Genomic DNA, 23,971 nt, shown 5'->3' with positions numbered 1-23,971 from the left:
CAAGTCAGGCTGCCAGAATGAAATTGGTATTTGGTTTGAGAGCCTCTGTGACTCATGATGAGTTAATATGGAGAACAAATCTCCAGCTGATCAGACCCTCTCTCTTGTATTTAAGCTACAAACTCCAAAACGCTGCTCTCAGCCATGTCAGACCCGCCTCACTTTGAGAATTCAACTTTTTAACAAAAGGCTGAGGTTCAGGGTTTGGCTTTTAAAGAAATGAGGCAACCAAGCTGCCCATGCTGGGCCCCAGGAGAGCACCTGGGTCTGAACCATCCTGCTCTGGGCTGTCCTCTGTGCATCTCCCTGCCCACAAATGTCCTGCAGCTCCCCTTCACCTCTGTGTTTCATTCACTCCCTCCAGGTCCAGCATTAGCAAATGAAAGGATGAGTTTGAAACATTGCTTCTAGGGAGAGAAGGAGGCAAGGGACTCAAACTAAGGAAATTCAGGTCAAACTGTGAGTTACTGAGATGAAATGAATTGGTTCTGAGAGCTTTAACAACAAAACAGATTTGTCACACCTGAATGTATTTCTTGGTAAAGGTAAGATAAAGGAGTGGGGGAAAAAAATCCTTGCTGCAGGCATCTATTTAGATACAGATATATTTAGATATTTTTCAGTTTAATCATTCCATAAGCTGGAACATCACTAAATCTGGCTGGGGAAATCTTATTGCCACAAGATTTACAGCAGGACATTAGACTGGACACACAGGATCAAATAAAGAGTTGTAGACTTTTGGATCATAAAAAAGAGATTTCCCCCCAGGAAAATCATCAAAAAAGAGATTTTCCCCCAGTCATCAAAACCCCATTGTCTTCTTTGACAAACTCAGTGTACTTGATGATCTCTTCTTTTCCAACCTCAGCAGTTCTATGGTTCTATGTTTTATCTAGTGCCTACGTGATCTTTGTGCTCCTTACTGCTTCTTGGTTCCTACTGGTTTTAATTCTTTGTCCATCATGCTGCACCCTTCAGACTTTTAGTGATCTGTGCAGGACCCAGAGCAAGAGGGTCTGGTCTGTGTTGGAAACCCCCAATCTTAACAGATAATCATCAAAACACTCCTTGTTTTCAAAAAGCCCCGTTTGTTGAGGGAAGGTGTGTTCCTGGTGTAAAATGAAGTATATACATGTGGCCAGCAGCTGGAACTGACCAAAATGAAGCCTGAACCTTTGGCTTTGCGCATGGAACAGGCACAGGTGGCTCTCCTGTCCTACTGCTTTGAGCAAAAGCCATTTTGGGTATGAATAACCTCACACCACTGCCCCATTCCCTTCTGGGGACGCTGGCTGTGTGGCTTGCATGGCAAATAGCTCCTTTTACCTGCTCAAAAGCTTCCTGTCTTTGGGGCTAACAGAGCCATGAAATGATAACCTGAGAGATGTCTGAAAGTGTCACAGACTTTCTCCAATAACTCAGACACTGATGTGACCCCAAGCACAGAATGGTTTTAATCTTTTTTCTAATTTTTTCCCTTTTATTTCCTTTTAATAAGAGTCCCAACTGGACACTGAAAGTTTGTTATTGTTCACAATGAGCCCAGAGCCCATTGTTCTTTCCTCTAACTACCACCAGCACAGAAATCAGTGGCAATAATGCAATTCACAGCCAAGGGCAGGGAAAGCTTGAGAAATAACTGTGTCAGGTTTGCAGTGGGAAGGAGAAATCTGCAGGATAATGAAGTGTGTGTGTGGAGGCTGCAGGGCACAGCAGGGCTGCAGTCCCTGGAACAGGGGAACAATCTCTTGGCAGGCCCCTGAGAGAGCTGCTCTCATTTTCAGGCACTGCTGGTGGGTGCAGTTATTGTAATTTAGCAGGTGTAATTTTATTGTAATTTAGCAGGTGTAAAGCATCTGGAGGGGTGCTGAGGAAAGGGTCTCCCCATTCCAGGCTTTTTTCAGGTGAGACTGCTCTGCTGGGCTCAGGAGCTCACCCTGTGCACGGAATTCACCTCTGCAGCCAGGCTGGAGTCTGAGGTGGGCACTGAATGAAGGGCATTTCCCAAACTGGGCAGCAAAAGGGCTGAACAACAGGAGAGCTGCAGCACAGCTAATGTTTGCTGAAAGGACAAAGCTGACCTTGTCACACTCATTCATCTCAAAGCCTGAGGGAAAAAAAACCTCAGAATGCTCACAGGAGTCATTTATCCTCCACAGGTCTTTTCCTGGCTCTTGGTAGACAGGAGGTAGCTTAAATTTATGAGCCTTAATTTAAATGTAAATACCCCTGTTATTAATGAAAATGACCTGTCCCATATTGAGAACTTAAACACTCCCATCAGTCTTCTATGCCAATGAGCCCCACAATTCTTTCTCCTTGATTAATTAAAGTAACCAAACCTGTGCTCCAGGAGCAGCAATAATTGCCCTCAGAGGCAGCACAGGAAAAGAATATTCCTATAACTCTGCAACTGGCAAGAGGTGGAATTTAGAACACATCAAGCTGTGTTAAAAGATAGTGAACTGAGCTTTTCTGGAGGCACAGGGGTTGGCATGAATGAATTCCCCCAAAACCCAGAAGCTAAGGAATTGGGGGTTGTTCTTGCCTCAGGAGGGGGATACCCCAATCTGGGGGTGGTGGCAGTGGCAACATGAAGAAAATGAGAGCACAGAGAGCAGAGAGCTGCCTCCCAAGAGGGAAAGAGTCATATGTGAGAGGGGAGAAATGGGAGCTGAGGGGACTGGGTGCTGAACTGCTTCACACACAATTACAGCACTGCTGGGAAGGCACTGTGACTTACAGAGACATTCAGAGTTCCCCAGCCCAAAGGATCTGATGATGGAAGGTTTCCTATTCCTCTTCATGTCAGGTAACACCACTTATGCCATTTCCACTTGTTTTACAAGGCCTGATGTGTGCTGAATGGAGCAAGAACAGCAGCACAAATCAGCACCCCAGAGATCCTGAAGGCTGGCACATCACAAGACACCACAGACTGAGCTACAGGCTTCCACTGAGGAGGAATTCATTATTTCCTTCCTACTTTAATCCTTTTCAGATAAAAATCACTGCTCAAAGCTTTGGCTGGACTCTTCTTCTGGCTCTTCCTTGGTGCATGGGTCTGAGGATGGGTGGAATAAAGAGAGAAGTTGCAGCAATTCACTGACCACAAATTTAAAAGATTGAAGTCAGAACATAAAAACATAAGAACTTCCATGTTCACCCAGACCAATGTGCCATTTAGGCTGGGAATCAGTCCCTGTGAGGATCATTAAAATTAATTTGGGAAAGAGCACTGAAAACAGGGGAGTTGAACTGCAAGTTGGTCCTTGCTCTTACCTCCCTGCTCCAGGAAGTCAGGAGATATTCCTGATTCAGAAGCTGTATTTAAGTGCATTAAATGACCTCACTGGTGGCCCCAACTCCTCCCAGGAGTCACTGGACTCCTTTTGTGGTTTAGGTTCACTGGGGTCAGACCATGGATTACTCCACCAACATGATGGACTGAAGAGCTCATAACCTGTTATTCACAGCAGAACATCTTTGCCTGTGTGGGTTCCTCTTCTCTGCTTGTCTGCCCACTCCCAAGGGCTGGGTGAGGAGACATTTCCTCACAAATTCACCCCCTTCTGCCCTGTGGGAGCTGCAAGGTGAAGGAACAGAAAAAGCCTGGATCTGAACAGCAAGAACCTGCTCATCCATGGGCTGTGGGAGCAAGCTGGGAGGAGTGCTTGGTGCTGCACCCTGCAGCCACACAGTTCAGGCAGCAATCTCACTTCTGGCTGTGCCTGAGAGCTGATTTGGGGCAGGAAATATCCCCCTGAAATACAGCAGGGTCAGATAGGCACGAGCAAGGGGTGTGTGTCACCCTGAGTGAAGGAGCGGGCAGAAGGAAAAGGATTTCCTTGAGAAAAGGACAGACAATTTCTGACATGGAGAGCAAAGATATTGCCACTGGAGGCATCCTGGCTTTGTAAATGAAAGGGCTGATTGGTTCCTTGTGATTTCTTAAGAACCAGTGCTTTCCCTGCTGAAGGGTATCCAGATACCTCCTCCTGAAAGGGCAGGAGGTTCTGATGAGGGCCTGATGCACAGGAGTCCTGCTGTGGGTTTAGCAGAGGTGTCCTCATTTAATGTCTTCACATCCTCATGTTTTCATGTCTTCATCTCCTCATGTTTTCATCTCCTCACATCCTCATGTCTTCATCTCCTCATATTTTCATCTCCTCGTGTTTTTATGTTTTCATGTCTTCACATCCTCATGTTTTCCTGTCTTCATGACCCAGACAACTGGTTAAGGGATAAGAAACCCAAATACCATTCTCTATCCTTCCATTCCATTTGGAGGGAATGATGAAGGAAGGAAGAGGAAGAGCCAGCAGATCATCAATACCTGGCTCTGAGCATGGTGTCACCAGGAGAATTTTGGGGATTTTTCATCGTGGGTTGGTCTACATGACACCAAACTTGTTTCAAAAGGCTGGCGATGTGAGGTTTTGGGTAGAGGAGTGCAGCAAGTGACAGCACACCCATGGGAGACTGAGTTATGAAGTGCCTTGTTTGATATTTGCAGGAATTTGGGGACAACTCTAGTGGAGCTTGTGCAGAGAAGAGAAACAAAGCTGGGGAAGAATCTGGAGTTTGATGAGGAGCAGCTGAGGAGCTGGGGGTGTTTAGGCTGCAGAAAAGGAGGCTCAGGAGAGACCTTTTCACTCTCTAGAACTCCCTGACAGGAGGGTGCAGCTGGATGGGGGTCAGGCTCTGCTCCCAGGGGACAGGACCAGAGGAAACAGCCTCAAGTTGCCTCAGGGAAGGTTTAGATTGAGTATTAGGAAAAATTTCTGTGCTGAAAGAGTGGTCAGGCATTGGAACAGCCTGCCCAGAGCAGTGGTGGAGTCACCATCCCTGGAACTGCTCAAAAACTATGCAGATGTGGCACTTGGGGACAGAGCTTAGTGTTGGACCTGGCAGTGCTGGGGTAATGGTTGGAGGCAGTGATCTCGGAGGTCTACTCATGTCACAGACATCTTTTATGAAAAATCCTTTCCTTAGGATTTTCCCTCCCGAGAAGCTGGGAGGCCTCAGGAACAAAGTGTAAACATTGATTATCTGCTGCTGTGGAATACAACAGGTGCATCTGGGATTGGCCCATGTTGGATGTTTGTAATTAATGGCCAATCACAGCCCAGCTGGCTCGGACAGAGAGCCGAGCCACAAACCTTTGTTATCATTCTTTGCTATTCTATTCTTAGCTAGCCTTCTGATGAAATCCTTTCTTCTATTCCTTTAGTATAGTTTTAATGTAATATATATCATAAAATAATAAATCAGCCTTCTGAAACATGGAGTCAGATCCTCATCTCTTCCCTCATCCAAGAACCCCTGTGAACATCGTCACATACTCCAACCTCAGTGATTCTCCATGGATCTACAGGAAGATGTGTGCATTCCAGTGAATCCAGAGTGCTAGAGCCTGTCTCTGGCTGTGCTGGCCAAACCAGATGAGATTATCTGAGATCTGGGATGAGCCTCCCTCTCACACACATACATACAGAGCACTCAGCTCAGCTCTGCAGAAGGTTGGACATGAAGAAGCAATTAAGGTGAAAGCAAACATGCTTCTCCTTGGCCTTCCTAATGAGTAACTCAAGAGCCAGGTGTATTGTGAGAAATTGCACACAAGAACTCCTTTATTTGATCTGAGAACAGACCATGTTGTTCCCTGACTCAGTTTCCAGCCACCAGCATCCTGAACTGTGTGCAGGTGTCAGAGATGGGCCCCCATGAAGGAAAACAGCAGCAAAGGGGAAAAAAACCCCAAATTCTCCAGCAGCTGACTGCAGCCTGGGTCAGAGGTGGGCAGGAAGAGCTTCTGATTGTTGGCAGAGAGAGGATGTCCTGCTTATTATTTCCACCAAATGATCTTAATTGTCTGATTCTACAGAGAAAGCAGAGAAATAGAAACCTCATTCCTTTTACTTGCAAAATTGTGAGACCTGGAAAGGCAGAAAGAAAATCACATCAATCCTTTCTGTAAAGGTGGCCTCACTGATTCAGAAATGGACATCCATAAATAGCCCTGCTAAAACTCAAAGTAATTTTCTGTTGATTTATTGGGTTTTTTCTCACTCTATCCATACAGTGGTATTTTTCCTCTGGGATGCACAGAGCCACTATTTCCTGATTCAAAGCATGAGACAAACAATTAACATTAACAATCATAATAATGTGCCAGCATGGTTGAAAGCTCGCTGAATCAGTTGAATTATCTGCATTGAAATAATTGCAAATGAAAACTTTATTAAGGAAGCTTGGAAACCTTCTATTAATTCATGTAGTATTCCATTAATAATGATGTTCAATTAAGACTGCTGTCCCAAAGTCTCTCTGGAAACAGTTGACAGGAGAAATAGGAGTGCACTTTGCTGGAGCTCTTCCCATCCCACGACTGGAATACACCAGGAGGAGAATCATGGACAATACTTAAAAAATTATTTCCCCTCTTTAGTCTTTTCTAAGGCAGACAAAGCACATCTACAAGCCATAAATGGCACAGAGTGGGAAGAATACCTCCCAGCAAGTTATTTCCCAGGCTCTGTGCCTGTCAGGGCCTATTTGCTTTCACCCACATGGAAGCCTCCCCTGAGGTCCTCACGGTTTCTTTCCCTTGTGTGCTCGATCAGTGACATATTCTGGAGCTGCTAATGCTTCCAGATGGGAGCAGCAGCTGGAGAGGCTGGCAGGGAAAATCAGCTCCTTGGTGGCAGTGGCCTGGGGGAATGGAAATATTCCCACAGGAAAAGCAAGGGAGGAATGGAGGCCTGGAAGGACATGACAGCTGTATCAGGAGGGCAGGAGTGAAATGCTCACGTGAAGAGGAGAAGCAGCAGCTTCCACCCTAAAAATAAACCCACTGTGGAAGCATCTGTGTGTTTGTCTTTTCCAAAGCTTCTCTCTCCTGCCTTCAAGCCAGTTTTTAATCACAGGACATGGGGAATCCTGCCTGCTTTGGACACAAGGGCTTCCAGCACTGATGTTCCAGGGTGGGAAGGATGCAGCCAACACAACACACAACAGGCAGGGCAGCCCCAGATTGGCTGTGCTCACTGCTTAAATAAGGGAGAACTTAAATTCCCTTAAATACGGGAAACCCAGCCCGTGCAAACTCCACAAACACAACTCCAACCTTGACTGTGCCATCAAGCCACTCACTGGATAATATTCCCAATTTTCACAAGAATTATAAAAATACAGATGACTTTATTTAGTGCAGCATGGTCATTGTGGCTGAAGAAAAAGATTTAGGACTCTGCTCTAATTTGCTCTGCTCAATGGTGGTCAGATGCCAGTAATTCTTGAACAAAGGGATAACAGGGCTGCAAAGCGTCTTTTTGAGCAGAAAGCACCTTGCAGCTCAAGTTTTCTGACACAGGTTGTAGTTATCAGTCCACACTGTGGAAAGGTGAGTGTTTTCCATGGAGAGTGGCCACTGCAGTGGGATTGCACAAATCAGAGACAGGACTTCAGAAGCCACACAGTGAGAGCTCAGAGTGACTGATCTGGCTTACAGCTGCTGTTTGGGAAATACAGTGCACAGCATGTCCTCATTCATAATCCCCTCATGGGATTATACAAAAAAATAAAAATATTCTGAAACCAAATTAATTTAAAATGACCAGCTAGAAAATTCAAAGGTTATCCTTTTTTTTTTTTTTTTTTTTTTTTTTTTTTTTTTTTTTTTTTTTTTTTTTTACTTTTAATACAATTACACAATTAGCAAAGTTTATTACATTATCCACATTTGCAGACACTGGGGTGATAAACCAAGGAGGAAAGTCTGAACTTGCTGATGCTGCTGTTCACACTCTCCTTGGCCTCATTTATACCAAGACGTGGTGTGAAATATTTAATTATTTTAGAGCATTTGGCCAGGAATTCAGGAAAGACTGGCAACCTCCCAGATAATCATTCCCGTGCTTGGTCTAAATTCCTCATTCTCATGGTGCTCATTGGGCATTAGGAATCGTGTCCAGTGGCTCAGCCTGGGCTCATCCCCAGGAAAGCTGCTGCTCCCATAACAGGCAGAGGCACCCCAGAATTACCAGGGGTGCCCATGGCCCATTTAGGGGTGACAGAAACATTCACCTTTCCCCTCTCTCATGTTTCAGCTGACAGAGCAATGTGAAGCAGCAGAATTCACAGGACCATGGAATTGGTTAGGCTCGAAAAGACCTCCAAGATCATCAAATCCAACCATTGACCCAGCACCCCTTACCTCTGTCCCCAGGTACAACATCCATAAGGTTTTTGAACAATTTACAGGGATGGCGACTCCACCACTGCCCTGAGCAGCCTGTTCCAGTGCCAGATCACTCTTTCAGTGAAGAAATTTTCCTTAATATCCAACCTAAACTGCCCCTGACAGAACTTGAGCCCATTTCCCTTCTTCCTCTCCCTGCTCCCTGGGAGCAGAGCCTGATCCCCTCGGCTGTCCCCTCCTGTCAGGATCTGTGCAGAGCCACAAGGTCCCCTCTGATCCCCCTTTTCTCCAGGCTGAGCCCCTTCCCAGCTCCCTCAGCTCCTCCTGGTGCTCCAGACCCTTCCGCAGCTCTGTTCCCTTCTCTGGACACCCTCCAGCACCTAAATTATCTCTTAGATTAGGCAGAAGAGAAGGTTCCTGAGTGCTGAACAACTACAGTGGAGTTAGTGAGGGACCCACATGTGCAATCCCGTAAGTGAAAACTGAAATTGAACCATTTAGCACTTGCACAGCTGCAGGTGCATCTGCAGTTCATAACTCTAAACATCAGTTTGAAAACATATTCTCTGATTTTCCTTCCCAGAGATGACTCAGGATGTGTTTTTTTTAAATCAAATCGCACTCCTGAGCATGATTCATATATAAACTATAAAGACCCAACTTTGCTTTCCTCATTTCTCTGAAATGTTGGAAAAGTTGCAATGTTTTCTCCACTGTTCCCAAAACCATTCCATCATCATCAGAAGTAGAATACAGACAAGTTTTAGCTTGACAGCCAACATAGATCTAGATCTTGTAAGAGCAGTTCTATAATCAGAATTCAAACAAGTCCATGTCCATCTCCTAAAACTCACAGCCAAAATCTTGGCAGCAACAGAAACATACCAGCAGTGACAAACATCTAGCACAGGATAGAAAGTGGCCTCCAAACCTCAGGTCAAGAAAGGAACTGAGCAAAAACATTAAATAAGTTCCTGATACTCTAATTTGACTCAATTTTTTTCCTCTACCACACTGCTCTGGGACCCCTCTGCTCTATGGGCTGGAAATCATCCTTTCATAGCCACTCACAAATCTGTCTGTAGAGCACCCATACCCATTTTTCCTTGCACTGACACTGTCCTTGATCATAAGCAGCTCTTCAGTTTGCAGTGTTTATCCCATGGTGTTTTATAGGAAGCAACAACACTCCTCAGTGGCTTTCATTGTGCTAGGTTACAATACCACGATTTCACATGCAGCTTGTGAAACCTTTCACATTTTAAGAACAGAGCTCTCTGGGCACACTTTTAATTACTGGTATTGTTGCAGGAGATCATGAGGGCCCTGCTGTCTCGGGTTTTATTTTCTGTGGTGTAGGCTCCACACAAAGAGTGTAAAGAACAAGTCCTGCACATGTGAGATGAAGAGGGGACGAGTAAAGGCAGTGGGAAGCAAAGGCAATGGCCTGGGGTTAATCAATAGGAAAAGTGTTCCTGGCCTTCATCTGAGTTCATCAGATGAGACTCTTCACAGAGATTCAGGCAGTACAGGCACTTCACATGTTTTGTATTCAAAGATGCCTCCCTCACTGGGTTTGTTCTGATTTACAGAGCTCCATAATTTTCATTCCTGCCTGTGGGAATTGGAAAAGCAAAACCTTCCACAGACACTGAAAGATTTGATCTGCAACCTTAGAAGCTTAGATTGATGTAAAAATACAGCACATAGACATTAAGCAGAAAAACGACAAACTTATGTTTCTACAGTTGCAAGTAAAAATATGCCTTAAGTAATTGAAAAATTGTATTAATAATATAGTGAAAGGTTTATAATGCAAAAGTGTAGTTGTATAGAATAAGCTGAGTTTAGAAGTTATAATAGAAGCATTTATGTGCATGCGAGACAGAAGCCTATTGAACAAAAGTATCCAAAGTGCAGCAAATGAGTAAAAGTAATAGGTTAGAAAGGCAAAATAAACCCTACAGCAACTGTTTGTTAAGTTACAAAGTTCTATATTAGCTTGTAATGAAGAAACTTGTGACTACTTTTGAGCTATGGCTGACTGTCTGCTCCTCTAAAATCTCACAGCCTCTGAGACTGATGTTTATCTGAGCAATAAATCCTCCTTAACCCAAAAATAGTCCCATCCCTTCATTTTTAGCAGAGATACCTGCCTTTCTCTGTGGTTTTCACTGTGGACTGTTAGAGGGTGGCACAGAGCTGTGTTCAAAGCCACACTGTCCCCAGCCCAGCCCAGGATTCATGGGGAAGTTTAAAATTGCATTTGTTGAATCATGAATGAAGTGGCAGATGGGACAGACTGAGCTGGGCTGGGTGGGAAGGCAGGAGGTGAGGGGGGACATGGAGCACTGATATGAACTCTGTTAAGTGATATCCTAACCTGGGACTTGCTCCTTCCTCCTGCTCCACAAGAAGAAAAGATTGTGCTTTAGATGTGGAGCCTGCCCCGCTTTAATCACATCAGAAACCTCATCCTTTTAAAGGCAAACCAGAACTAATCATGCACATCTCCTCTCCACCTGAGATATCCTGCAGGTTCTGAGAGGTGTCACTTCACTCTGCTCTATGAAACCTGCTCTCCATTGATGCTCTGCATTTCTCCTGACAGGTTTCTACAAATTATTTCATCAAACTCTTCCATTCTTACAAACAGAGGGCTGCAGCAGCAATCCTGCCAAGCCTGCAGCAGACTGAAGAGAAGCAGGGTAGTTCAAAGGAGCTTGGAAGAGGAGAGGAAAGGAAAGTAGATAGGAGATGGTTGAGGGGAAGAAAATAAAAAGTGATTACATTGTTTGAGGAAAAAAAATGTTCTAGTCTTTTGAGGAGAAATAATATGTGGGATTTAGGAAATCTGTGTGTAATCATAAAAAAGAATGGGGACACTGCCTCAGGCCTGTGAGAAAAAAAGGTATCAGATGCTTTACTGGGAAATAGAAAGAGCTAAATTTAAGGGCTACAAGAAAGCAGAATTTCCCTCAAAACCTCAATTTGCTTTCACTGCCACCATAGCAGTGACAGAAGATGTTATGACAATGTTTGTGGGTTTGGTTGTTTTCAGAGCTGCCTTTATCCAGCAAGGACATTGCATTTTAAATCTCCAGCCTGTGTTCCTGTCAGCACTGTCCTTTACTGGATTCAAAACTCAGCAGGGACGTGGATTCTTCCCAGAACAAATACCTTTCTTCCCCTACTTCTCTGATAAGCACTGCACAAATAAAACTTCTTCTGATGGAATCCACTCAGGTCACTGCTGGCCACTGCCAGCTCATTGTTCAATAACAAGTCAGGAGTTTTACAAAGGACTCTTATTCTACCTCAGAGGATGCTCTAACAGCACAGTGACAAGGGAAAATCCAGGACAAAGCAATTTGGGTTTCTGCATTATCAGCAACAGCAAAGGAAAAATGGGATTCAAAATAAGTATTTTAATACTTTGGAACTTTTATTATTATTTTTTTTCTTCAGCTTGATTGTTATTACTGATAGCAGAATTCCTCCTATGGAAAATTTCTGCTTCAGCAGTGTGAGATTGGGATTCTGTGGGATGATGAGGCTGAGTCAGTGGAGGGAGCAAACCTTGACTATTAATGAGAACAAACAGACTGAGAATCCCAGCAGTGCAGATCCAATCAACAATGCCAAATGAAGTACCCTGAGCAAATCTCCCCAAGGCCTGTATTGGAGATCAATCCACTTCTGCAGCACACTTTGTGCACAAATCCTTTGTTTTTCCTTCTTGCTGAATTCTTTTCTGTTGCTGAGTTTGTTTGGTTTTGCATGGTACAGACAGAACAGCTCTCACAATTTTAAGAGCACCAACATTTAGACCTTGAGAAAGTGATATTGACTTGCTGCCACAGTGACTCACTGGCATTCAGCCACTGTGCCAGCAACAATCAAGGCCTCTCCTTCACTTTTTATTATTTAGGTGCTAAATGAAATGTTTACTGGCTTGATTGTCATTGCAGAGGTTCAGATGAGACAGAACTGGAGAAAACAAGGCTGAAATGGGTGCTCACAGGAAAAGGGGGCCCTGGCTGAGCTCTCATCCCCTCCCAGCTGTGTTGGGGACACAAATGGCAGATGATTTCATCACCTGCTGCTACACCTGAGATTCCTGACCCTTAAAACACTGTGACTGCTCAGTGTTTAGGGCAGCAGGACCCATCTGCTAAATGAAGGGTGGGATGTGAATGAAGGATGAAGTTGCTTAAGTGACTGAGGACGAATGAAGCTGGGTACAAGGGACAGGATAAATTTGGAAAAATAGAGTTGAGATCCAGTTCCTTCCCCCATCCCAGGTCAGCACAAGTGAGGACTAAGCCCCACTGGGCTGGGGCAGCACCAGTGATGGTGAAGCTCATTTCCAAAAGCAGAACACCTTCCTGACCCGCTGAACAAATCCTTTATTGGATTCAAAACAGCAACACCTTTTGCCATGCCAGCCAAATATTTCACCTGCTCCTAAAAGAGAGATCCCAAAGTCTTGTCACAGTTCTGTTCCAACAGAGCAGGTTGCTCCAGCCTCCCCCTTGAGACAGAGCTGCCTTTGGGATCCACCTGCACTGACAGAGCAAGGGAAAACTGAGCAGGTCTTGGGGAAGAAGCACAAAAATTGGGAGCAGATGTAAAACTTGAATCTTCCTGGAGGTCTCCTCTATTTTCACTTTCAGCAGGGACTCATGGAGTGAGTAAATGGATGGAGTGGGGCAGGAATAAAGAACTGGCAGATTCCTACTTTAGGTCAAGATGAGGAACTATCAAATTGTTTTTTTTTTTGGCCAGGAATCACCTAAATTCTCTCCTTTCATCCAATTCCAACATACCTTCTTCCATCCAAAATAAAAGAGCATTAAAAAAAAGCCCCAACTGTTAGAAATTGATTATCAAAATGGATTTGTTCTTGGGGCACTTTATAGAGATAAATTTGACAAAGATGTTCATAACCCAAAATTTGGGTAGGCACAATCTGTAATGAAACATGAATTTGGGTTGCCTTCCCTGGAACATCTCTAGAACTTTAGAAAATTGATATATATTGAAAGACCCTGAGGAATCTCATGCTGGTTAACTCTGGCTGCACACTGGACACGTTTTGCAATGTGAATTTGAAGAGATGGACTATCTTAATTCATAGCATGTACAGGAAATTCTTAATTGCTACTACTCAGTTGTTGTTTCTAATGTTGAAGCTGAGTGCAGAATTTAAACCCTAAGTTTAAATAACAGAAGAACAATTTAGAAGAATGCAGGTGAGCCACCTCTGTGTTTGAAGCTGGATAACATTTATATCATCCTACCTAATTGTTTTTTGTGTTATTTACTCAAGCATTTATAAAAGACTGAGCATGAAAGCAGGGAATACAGCTCCTGCAATGAATAATTTGCATTCTTCATGCAGTGCAAATTAATTCAGGTCTCCAAGCACTGTGGGAATTAGCTTTATATGCACTGTAGAGGGCTTGTAATGGAAGTTTAAATGGATGCATCATAAAAGTTCCCATTTAATGTTTTAAGGTGCTTTTTTTTGTTTTCATTAGCATAGATTATTCTGTTTATAGATGCTGGAGTGAGAGAAGATTCCTATTGTTATTAGAAAAGGCATTGTTAGGGATGCTCAGAAGACTTAGCAAAGACTTTGGGGATGCTCTGCTCCAGGAAAACAGTAATTCTTGCACTGAGGTCACTGCCAATCATCCTGCTGTACTCCTGGCCAGGGGGAGGATGTCCTCCACCCACAGTTTATCCTCTGCTATTAGAACAGAAGGTTTTTCTCAAGGATTATCATTGCACAGCATGCAGTGGACCTGGGTTTAAGTTGAGGTTGAACTCTCCTGGACAACACAGCACAAATTATACAGAAATGCCAGGCATGGAATCCAAGAAATAAAATAGAATTAACCCATCAGGCCACTCCTATGAAAACACATTCCTGTGATTCAGGCTGTGGACATACATGTGATGACTGATCCACATCTATTTATTTTCCACCAATTTGCCTTTCCTCCTGTCCTTTCTCTTCTCTGCAGCTCTAACTCTGCTTTCTCTGACATCTCCATTTGCCAAACTCCCTTCTGCACCCTGGACCAGATCAGGGAAGGGTTTCTATGCAGTCTCCTTGATTTGCATTCATCATTTCATCAGCACTGCTGGGGATTAAGCTCCACTAATGATGTTCCTCTTTTTATTAAGAAAACTTCTAAGCCCTTTAATGAAAGAAAAACCAAAAATTAACCCAAAGCAAAATGGAAAGATTTCATTCTGTCTCCTTTGGTTTAGATCTGGGTTTTAGCTGTCAGGGAATGCAAAATATTACCATGTTCTGCCTTGTGAGAAAGCAAAACTTGCCCTCAAGACTTGCAGCTTGACACACTCAGATCTTGGTCTCCCTTAATGAAGAACACTGTGCTCACTGAATTTTTTTTGCTGCATCAATAAATCATGTTCAGTTCTTTCCCTGACCCAAACAGGCTTCAGCTCCTATGCTCAGGAGCATCTCATCCAGCACATCAGTCAGCAAAACCACACAGATCTGCTCAGGAATATAAAAGCCATGACCACTTTCAGGACCATCCACGACCTGGACAGAGTCAGGAGAGGGCTGGAGCAACCCAGAAAGTGTCACAAAATTGAGTTAGAAACATGCAAACACATTACTCACCTCAAGCACAAGAAAAGCATAAAGGCAACTATGAGGGCCCCCACTGAAATACAGTGGCCCAGGTAGTTTATGATGAGAGCAATCTTGTAATGGAGCGCATACTTCCTCTGGAGGTAAAGAGATAACAGCATTAAATCAGCATCAGTCTCCAAGCACTGCCATCCAGGAACAGTTCAGCACTTCAGAAAACAGTCACTACTTTCATTTGTCTCAACTTTATAATGATATAATAGCACCAGGGCTGATGCCTCTGTGTAAGGCACACAGGCTTGGTGTCATTTCAGTTTGGGATTTGTCCACAGTTTCTTACAAATATATGCAAAACAAATTATCTTGTCTCCACTTTCCCCTTTTTTATTATTATTTTTTTCCCATTTCCTCAGATTTATTTGATTCAAATCTTTGTCATTTTAGGCAACAAACCTAAAGACGCATCTCAGAATTTCAGAAGTTATAAAACATCATTTTCTTAGGAAACAACACAGTCTTAATGAGCCAGGTTATGCTGTTTTCCTACTCAAATGGCTTGGTTTTCACACAAAAATGTCAGCAAGAATAAATAACAAGCCCTTCCCACACAGGCAGGTTTTCCTCTGAGGGACATTCCTTGCAGGCTGTGATCTTTATCCTTCAAACCAAAGCAGAATAAAAACTGGAACCCATTGGTGTCCCTTCAGTTCTGATAAACCAGGGATCCTGTTGTTTTTAGCAGCAACCCAAATATGTGGTGAAATTTTCTGTATTAGTGTCTATTTCATGTGGGGGAGATTGTTGGCAAGTTCTTGAACCTGTAAACAAAAAATTAAGTACAGAAGTGCTCCCATCTAAATCAGTGAATTTAGAGATTTAGTGATGAAAATTTGCCCTTGCAGAAACATCTTTATTGGTGGGCTACTGTTGGCTTTGGAGAAAGGAGAAGCATCTCCTCTCTTTGCCTGGCTAGGGAGAAGTAGAAAGACACTATTCAGATAGATACTGAAGATGGCTGAAAAGAGGTTTGCTACTGGAAGACTTAATGCCTATGAAAAAATATATTTATTATTAGTTTTGACATTTATTTCTTTTCAAGTTAAGCAGATCTTTCCCCACACTGGGATGTTGCCCTCCTTCAGAAGAACAAGGCTCTTAAAAACCAAACCACCTACATTTCCTCTGGTGATAAAAATATGAAAATAAAATCCCACAAATGGCATCATTTAAAAAAAAAAATTGGTTGAATTTTTTTTTTCATTTTTCCCTAACAATTTCCCTTAACATTTTACTCCAGTGAAAGGAATTTGTCAGTGAATGAATGTTTGGCTGAAAGTACAACCAGCAGCTGTAGCTCATCTGTTCCATTGTTGTGTGAAGATAAGCATCTCCCAGCACTTTGCCAGAGAGCCAGGGAGCTCTCTTGGAATCATTTTTGTGCTGAAACCTGCCTGCATCTTCAGCTCACAGAGTAATGTGCTGTTTCTGGACACAACTCAACCACGCAGAGTATTTTTAAAGTCTTTTATAAAATCCCCTAAAATAAACTTCCCCATCCACGGGCCCATTTTCTGAATCGCCTGGAGGTGCAAAGAAAAAAAAAGCAACAAAACAAAGCTGCAGGAATCAAATCCCACAGTGTATTTTATTCATCATTCAGTTGAGGGGACACCTGAAGGGAAAGGAAACTCACCTGACCTGCTGTGCCTACCTGTGCAATGCTGTTTTATTTAACAATGCCCTGGCAAACTGCAGGGCTCATTGACCCTCCTGCTTAATTGACAGAGCCAGAGGATCACAGAACATCCCAAGGGATCCCAAGGGATCATTGAATCCACTGCTTCTCGCAGCATTATCAAATCACAAACCCATCTGACTCAGAACTGTTTTCAGAATTGCTCATTTAGGGCTAGAAATCTTCTGAAGATGGCAAACCTTGTGTTTTTCCAGCACGAGGTTCCCGCTCTTTAAGTCTGATCCTCCTTTGGCTCTTGAACACTATTTGAACTTCACTCAAGTTTTAAGAAGGTGTGGTTCAAAACATGAGAAAATTAATTGGAAAAATAAACTTATGAAGCTGCTGTTTGATGCACTGATGCTGAAAGAAAACCAGGCACGACTTTTGTATTTTCTGCTTCTGATGCTAACAAGGTTTCCTGAAGGCAAATTCAAACATCACAGAAACAAGAACTGCCTTGGTGCCTAGGGAAAACTAAACTGACAGGGTGGCAAGATCACTTTCCACCAGCCTACATGCAATCTGCATCTCTGCTGGAATGGGAGGCAGCGTCTTCAGGGCTGAAAAGCACGTGCCCAGAAAATCAAACAAATGTGTTTGTTCCCCAAAGCTCAGCTCATGTCAAACACTTGCACAGCTCTTTTCTGGCTCTCCCTCTTGGACACCAATACATTTAAAATGTCAACAACCTTCTCCTGTTACCCAATATCCTTCTGCTTTCAGGGAAGATTCACTTCACTGAAACAAAGATTTAAATTCTATTCAGGCTTAGGAGGAGGGTTGCTAGAAATGAGCTAGAAATTAGAAATGAGCTAGAGAAGGAGATCATAGAATCCTGGAAAGGTTTGGGTCAGAAGGGACCTCAATGATGTTTCTTGCCATGGCCAGGAGTGCCAGCTACTAGAATAGGTTGTTCAGAACCCCTGACCTGATCCAATCTGATCTGGAACACTTCCATGGATGGGGAATCCATGAATGAGGAATCCAGAGATGGGGAATCCATGGATGAGGGGTCCAGGGGTGGGGAATGCAGAGATGGGGAATTCAGAGATGGGGAATCCAGGGATGAGGAATCCAGGGATGGGGAATCCATGCATGGGGGGTCCAGGAGTGGGGAATGCAGGGATGGAGAATCCAGGGATGGAGAATCCAGGGATGGGGAATCCAGAGATGGTTTTACCCCCTGGCCACAGCATGTCACACCACTGCAGTCCCATTCCATGACATCAGACATGACAATCATGCTATACCAGGCAGGGCAGAGGTGTCTCCACAGCTTCTACACTGAGGAGTGACAGCACAATGTCTTTACCTGCACTGGCTTTGCACATCCAAGGCATGCTGGGCTCCCCTCCAGGCTAATGACAGACTCATTCTGCCTAGGGCACTTTTCCCTTTGCTTCAGCTGCAATGTGACTGCTTAACCTGCCCTGAACAATTCGGTGAGCGATTTGAATCAATAACCACCTAATAAGAGCACTCTCAGACCATCTGACAAGGATCTTGCCTCCCCTAACAGAACTCACTGACAGGTCCTGCCAGCGTTTACAGCTCATGTCTCCCTGGGAGGCTGCACAGCCACTGCCACTCAGTCACTTCCAATTTCCTCCCGGTGCCAGGATGATCTCAGCACCAGCACAGCTTAAGGACACCTCTCCAAAGACTTTCAGAGGCAACTGGGAAGTGTCTTTGTCATGCCAGATGACTCTGAGCTCACTGCTTTCCCGTCCTGAGCCAGCTGGGAGCTGCTGTGGCTGAAGTGACTGTGCTCCCATGCAGGATACATTAGCCTGAGCCCAGCGTGGTGCTAACTCAGCTACTCAGCTTGAAGCCACCTCAAAACATCAGCAGAAGCAAATTCACATACAGCTGCCACAGACCACAGCACCAAAGTTCCTGATTTACAGCTCTTTTTGGAGGCTAAGATGTTTTTTGTGCTGCCTGAGACGCTCACTTTTCTTCTAAGAAGAGCAGAGATTTGTGTTGGGTTTCGTGAAGCCCTTTCAACACAGGAGCTTGTAGGCTGAGGAGAATCTTTCCATTTGTGCCACCAAACAGCCGGATGGATGAAAATTATTTCTCTATCTTGTTCCTGTGCCTGGAGGAGGAGCCAGCTATTTGTTCAGAGGGTGAGGTCAGTCTGACAGGAGGACATCAACACTTGGGTACCCACCCAAGGCAAGGGTTAGGGGCAGCTGTGCACACACAGGCACTTTGGGTCCCCTGAGGTGCACTGGGGACACTTGTGATTCCCAGCTGGTCCTGGTGGGACCTCCATGGCTGAATCAGAATTTTTAAGGTTGGAAAAGACCTCTAAGATCATTGACTCCAACCATCCCTTCACCACTAAACCCTGTCCCCAGCTGCCACATCCATAAGTTTTTGAATACTTTCAGGGATGGTGACTCCACCACTGTCCTGGACAGCCTGTTCCAATGTCTGAAAACCCTTTCAGAGAAGAAATTTTCACTAATACCCAGTCTAAACCTCCCCTGACACAACCTGAGGCTGTTCCATCTCATCCTGTCCTTATTCCCTGGGAGCAGAGCCTGATCCCCCCGGCTGTTCCCTCCTGTCAGGAGTTGTGCAGAGCCACAAGGTCTCCCCTGAGCCTCCTTTTCTCCAGGCTGAGCCCCTTCCCAGCTCCCTCAGCCCCTCCTGGTGCTCCAGACCCTTCCCCAGCTCCATTCGCTTCTCTGGACATGAAGGACACAGGCATTCCAAGGGACAGTCTGGAGACACTGGGACATCTTAAATTACATCACACAACTACATTTAAGGACCTACATCTCACTCAAAGTGGGTATCTAGCATCAAATAAGTTCCAGAGTAGAGTTTTAGCAGCTGCTGCCACAGGTCTCACCCACAAGCAGAGCAATGATGCATTAATAAACCCAGTGAATGGGTGTTACTGAGCTGATGCCCCCTAAGAGTGACCCACAGCTGGAAAAACCATAAAATTTCTACCGGTACCTTACCAAAACTCTGCCATAAAGCATGGGATTGATGTTGAAAAGTCCTGCTCCTGTCCCCTGTTATCAATCACTGAATTAAAACCACGTGATTCCTTAGCACTCTGCCTGTGAGTGGTCAAGCTTAAAAGCAGTGTTGGTTTTTTGGATTAAAAATAAACACAAGTCACAGGGCATTACCCTCCAGCTGATGTTAAGCATCTGCTAAACTCAGAAAACAACAATAGACCCACTTGTGTGCCTGAATCTCACCTTTAATCAAAATGGAGCAAACCTGTGGGGATTTTTCCTTTTTTCTTTTATTTTTGAGATCACAAAGTATTCATCTGTAACACTGAGCATTATGAGAGATTTCGAAAATATTCACAAATATTAATATTTGCAAAGCTTGTCACAAATCTTTAAAGATCTAATAAATGAGTTTTTAAGCCTCTGTAAGCAAGGGTGGGGGAACATCTGCACTTTCATCTGTTTAAGAAACATGCTATTGAAGGAGTTTTAAGCTATCACCATAGCTGCAAAATTTTTAAAAGCAAAAACAGAGAAAAGGGAATAATCCTGTCCTCTAGTCACAACACTTCTCCAGCCTTTTCAAATAAAACCCCTCTGTGTTTGCTTGTGCACAGACAGCCACTGTTGGGAGCCATGCAAATACATAATGAGTGTTATTAAAATGCAGCAGCCTTTTCCTGAGTGGCTGCAGCTCATTGCTCCCAGCTCAGGTCTCCTGTACCACCTAAACCCCACCGCAGATGTCCAATCTTGGCCCAGCTCTGCTCCCCATCCTCCAAATCAGCCCTGGCTGCTCCACATCCCCTCTCCTGCTCACTTTTTAAGACATGGTCAGTCTGTCCCTCCCAGTGCCCCAGCTTGTGCTGGCCCCAGCACTCCTGCAACAATGCACTGAGATGCTTTAGGAACCTGATTCATCCAAATAATGACCCAGCAGCAAGTTAGCTTTTCATTTTAAAATGAAAATTCATGGGAATGAGGGGCTGCACGGGGGTGGTCCCAGCTTAGGTTGGCCCAAATTGCCTTGGGAGCCTCTCCACCATGCTAGAACACCTTGAGTGTCCCCCTGGGTGGCAGCCAGGTACTGGCACAACTTTTCTTAATTCCTAGAAGCCTCTAGGAAAAGGAGGGGGATTAAATTAAGGGGGTAAGAACAGGCTCCTCCTTAGCAGCTGGTGTGTTGTTATTTGTTTTCTGATTCACTGGAGAAAACCCAGACTGACCACACTGGACCTTACAGGATGAATGCTGCACCACAGCCAAAGCACATCCTGGATCTTTGGGGTGCAGCACCACCACACAGAGCCCCTGAGTTCTAAATGTGGGGTCTCATCTTCCTCCTCTCTGTCCCTGGCATGGCACAACTACAAGGACACAATGAGTTGAATGAATCCCAATGATGCCTCAGCTTTCATAGTCTGAGCTTCACATCAGGGCATGGTGAGCTCTTTGCACAGAGCAGGGAGACAAAACAATTCCTGCTCCAGCTGGGCACCAAGGACAAATGATCCAAATCTCAGCCCCAGAGCACAAACACCGTGGGCTGGAGAGAGAAAAACAAGCAGGGTGGGACTGCCTGGGCTAAAGCTGGAATGGGACAATGAACTGCAAGGTGCAAATGGAGCAGAACTGATCCAAGGGAGAGACCCCGGGAGTGCTCGTGCATTTTGGGGCCATTTTGGTTCATCCTGGGTGCAGCCCTGGCTGGGCTCTTGTGCTGTCCAAGGTGGATCCATTGAGGGCTCCTAATAAATCCCTGCTTTATTCTTGAGCTCCATCTAGTCTCCAAAACAAACCAGTCTGAGCTGCTGGGCTCCACCCTGGCTCCTTGAGGGAAAAGCCACTCCTGGCAGAGAGAACTCAAAGCCTTTGTGGATTTGTGTCCCACCACAGCACTCAACACAGCAGGAAGAGGAAGAGTATGAGGGGCTTGAAGGCTTAAACTGTGTGAGGGTGAATGTCTATGATCTCTCTGAGACATCTGAAAAGAAAAGGGCTTTGCATAATTCCTCACAGCCCTTCTGAAGGAACTTAACCCATATGCTAATTTAAATCTGATAATTCTTATATCATGCAAGACTGGCTCAATTTCTTAAAGACAGCTGGGTCCTGAGTCTACTTTTTATGTATTTTTTCTGTTACTGCCCCTTTACATATTTGCTTAAGGAGAAATGACATTGAGATCTGTAAAGGTCAGTTGTTGATGAGACCTCAGAATGGGCAGATATAGGGTGGAATCAGCTGGTTGAACTTATTTTTTAGTGCCAAAGAGGCTTTAGGTCTTATTGTTCTTATTGCTAACATTTACTGCAGCAGCTGTAGGCTCTGAACAAAGCTAGGAAAAATCTGCATAAACACACATCATCAGGGACAGAGTGAGATAAAGCATCCTTTTTAAAAAACCATGTGAGCAGGGGATATGGATAGAGGATAAGTGATTTGCCTCAATTCACAGGGAGGTTTTGTTGCAGAGACAGAAATGGAATCTCTTTCAGAGGTCCCAAATTAGCACGTTAACCTTAAGTTTAGTTTTTGCATTCATTTATGCTGAGAAATCTCATTGAGAAGAATGAAGGGAAAAATACAGACCTTGTCATCCAGAATAGGCTCGCACTGAGAGTAGTTTATCTTGGAAGCCCATGTCCCATTGCCTAGGCATTCTCTGTAGGCATTTCCTGAAACAGACCAAAATAAAAGAGAGATGAACACTCTGTGCTGGACTTAGAACAGCTTAGACATTTCACAGGTTCAAGACAAGACTGACAGAACAGATTATTTACAAGGCAAATCAACTTATCCCACCTCTGTGATGACTGGAGCAACCCACTCAGAAGAGGAGAAATACATAACAAACACATCTACAGACCAGGAGTATTTAAAGGTATTTATTAATAGTTTTTTTTTCACAGAATATTAATTCAGTAGACAGCAAAGGTATGAAAACACTGCAACTGAAACCATGCCCTGGTGTTTTCCCAAGGTGCCAGTTCTCACGGATTGTAAGTGAAAATCACAAATTACCAAAGCAGAGATTTAATGTCCAAATTCAACATGACCCTGCAGGGCTCTGGGAACTCCATATGGCAATACTGGGGTAAAGTGGGGAGTTCAATTTCTGGCAAAAACTCTCTTCATCCCAAGGAATTCCAAGAGAAAACTGCATTTTTCCTATACAAACCTTCCTGCACTCCTCAAAGGCACACCCAATCCCAAAAAAGAGGTTCTTGTTTTTTTTCCATTCTTATTTTGAACTGTTTCTTAGAAACAGGAGAATTAAAATAAAACAGGAAATCCAGAAAGATCCCCAAAGGACCAATACAGGCAACTTCCTGATGGACTCCTCATGATGTTGCTGCCCTTTACCCAGTTTCTTTTTGGGCCTTTGCCACAGTCATTTAGTGCAGGAAAATCAAATGGTCCTAAATGTGCTGCTGACACCAGCCTTTGAAAAAGGTCAAGAGACTTTTGAAAAGGTGCTTTTGAAAAAGGTAAAAAAAGACTTTTGAAAAGGTCCTTTTTCTTACTGAGAAGGGAAGTCAACAGTCCCTGCAGATGCTCCAGATGACACTGTACCCACACAGATCCCTGAATTTCATATTGCTGGTGTCTAGTTGCACTTTTTTACTGTTTCTTTTTGGAGTGACAAGGCCAAACTAAACAAAACAGTCTCTCAGTGGGTTCAGGTGGTAGGATCTGATTTACATCCCTAAAAGCCCTTGCATTTGTCTCCTCCTTTGGCCAGTGCTGAAGCTCCCTGTGCAGAATTGTTGCTGACCTTGAGCCTCTGCAGCAAACTCCTGACTCTCCAGATGAGCTGATGCTTAGTCGGATGCTGAGTCCCACTTCCAGAGTACTGCTCATATGAAACCATTATTTTATTCATTCAAACCCTTGTTTTACTCATTCTGACTCTTCATTTTCCCTGGTTGTATCCCACAAACACAATCCACACCCTGAGAGGCACTGGGGATGCACAACCCACATCAGTGCAGCTCTCTGAGCTGTCACAGCACATCTCCCACAGGGTGAGGGCATGGACAGGAGGGGGAAAATCAAACTCTGAATTTCTCTTGTCCAGGATCTTCTCCAGTATCAGTCAATTCTCAACACCAGCTGCCTTTGCTAATTTATACCCCACAGTAAAGGTTTTCTTATTTTCCTTTCCTTTTCTCCTTTCCTTTCTCCTCTTTCCTTTTCCTTTTCTCCTTTCCTTTCTCCTCTTTCTTTTTCCTTTTCCCCTTTCCTTTTCCTTTTCCCCTTTCCTTTCTCCTCTTTCCTTTTCCTTTTCCCCTTTCCTTTCTCCTCTTTCCTTTTCCCCTTTCCTTTCTCCTCTTTTCTTTTCCTTTTCCCCTTTCCTTTCTCCTCTTTCCTTTTCCCCTTTCCTTTCTCCTTTCTTCCCTCCCTATATT

General features: G+C 44.2%; 1 protein-coding gene across 2 annotated transcripts in view; it reads right to left on the bottom strand.

Annotated features, from left to right (window-relative positions):
* Positions 1 to 23,971, bottom strand: part of CRHR2 (corticotropin releasing hormone receptor 2) — a 157,418-nt gene that overhangs the window by 45,189 nt on the left and 88,258 nt on the right. For both annotated transcript variants that reach the window (XM_054274041.1, XM_054274040.1), the window contains 2 exons: positions 22,152 to 22,237; positions 14,871 to 14,977 (listed from right to left, as the gene is read on the bottom strand). In XM_054274041.1, the coding sequence (XP_054130016.1) occupies positions 14,871 to 14,977; positions 22,152 to 22,237 (193 nt within the window). The remainder of the gene's footprint in view (positions 1 to 14,870; positions 14,978 to 22,151; positions 22,238 to 23,971) is intronic.

Source organism: Melozone crissalis, unplaced genomic scaffold (assembly GCF_028551555.1).
Source record: "Melozone crissalis strain CALT ecotype California unplaced genomic scaffold, PUWL_Pcris_2 ptg000016l_1, whole genome shotgun sequence".
NCBI lineage: Eukaryota > Metazoa > Chordata > Aves > Passeriformes > Passerellidae > Melozone > Melozone crissalis.
This window is presented reverse-complemented; position numbering and strand designations above follow the sequence as displayed.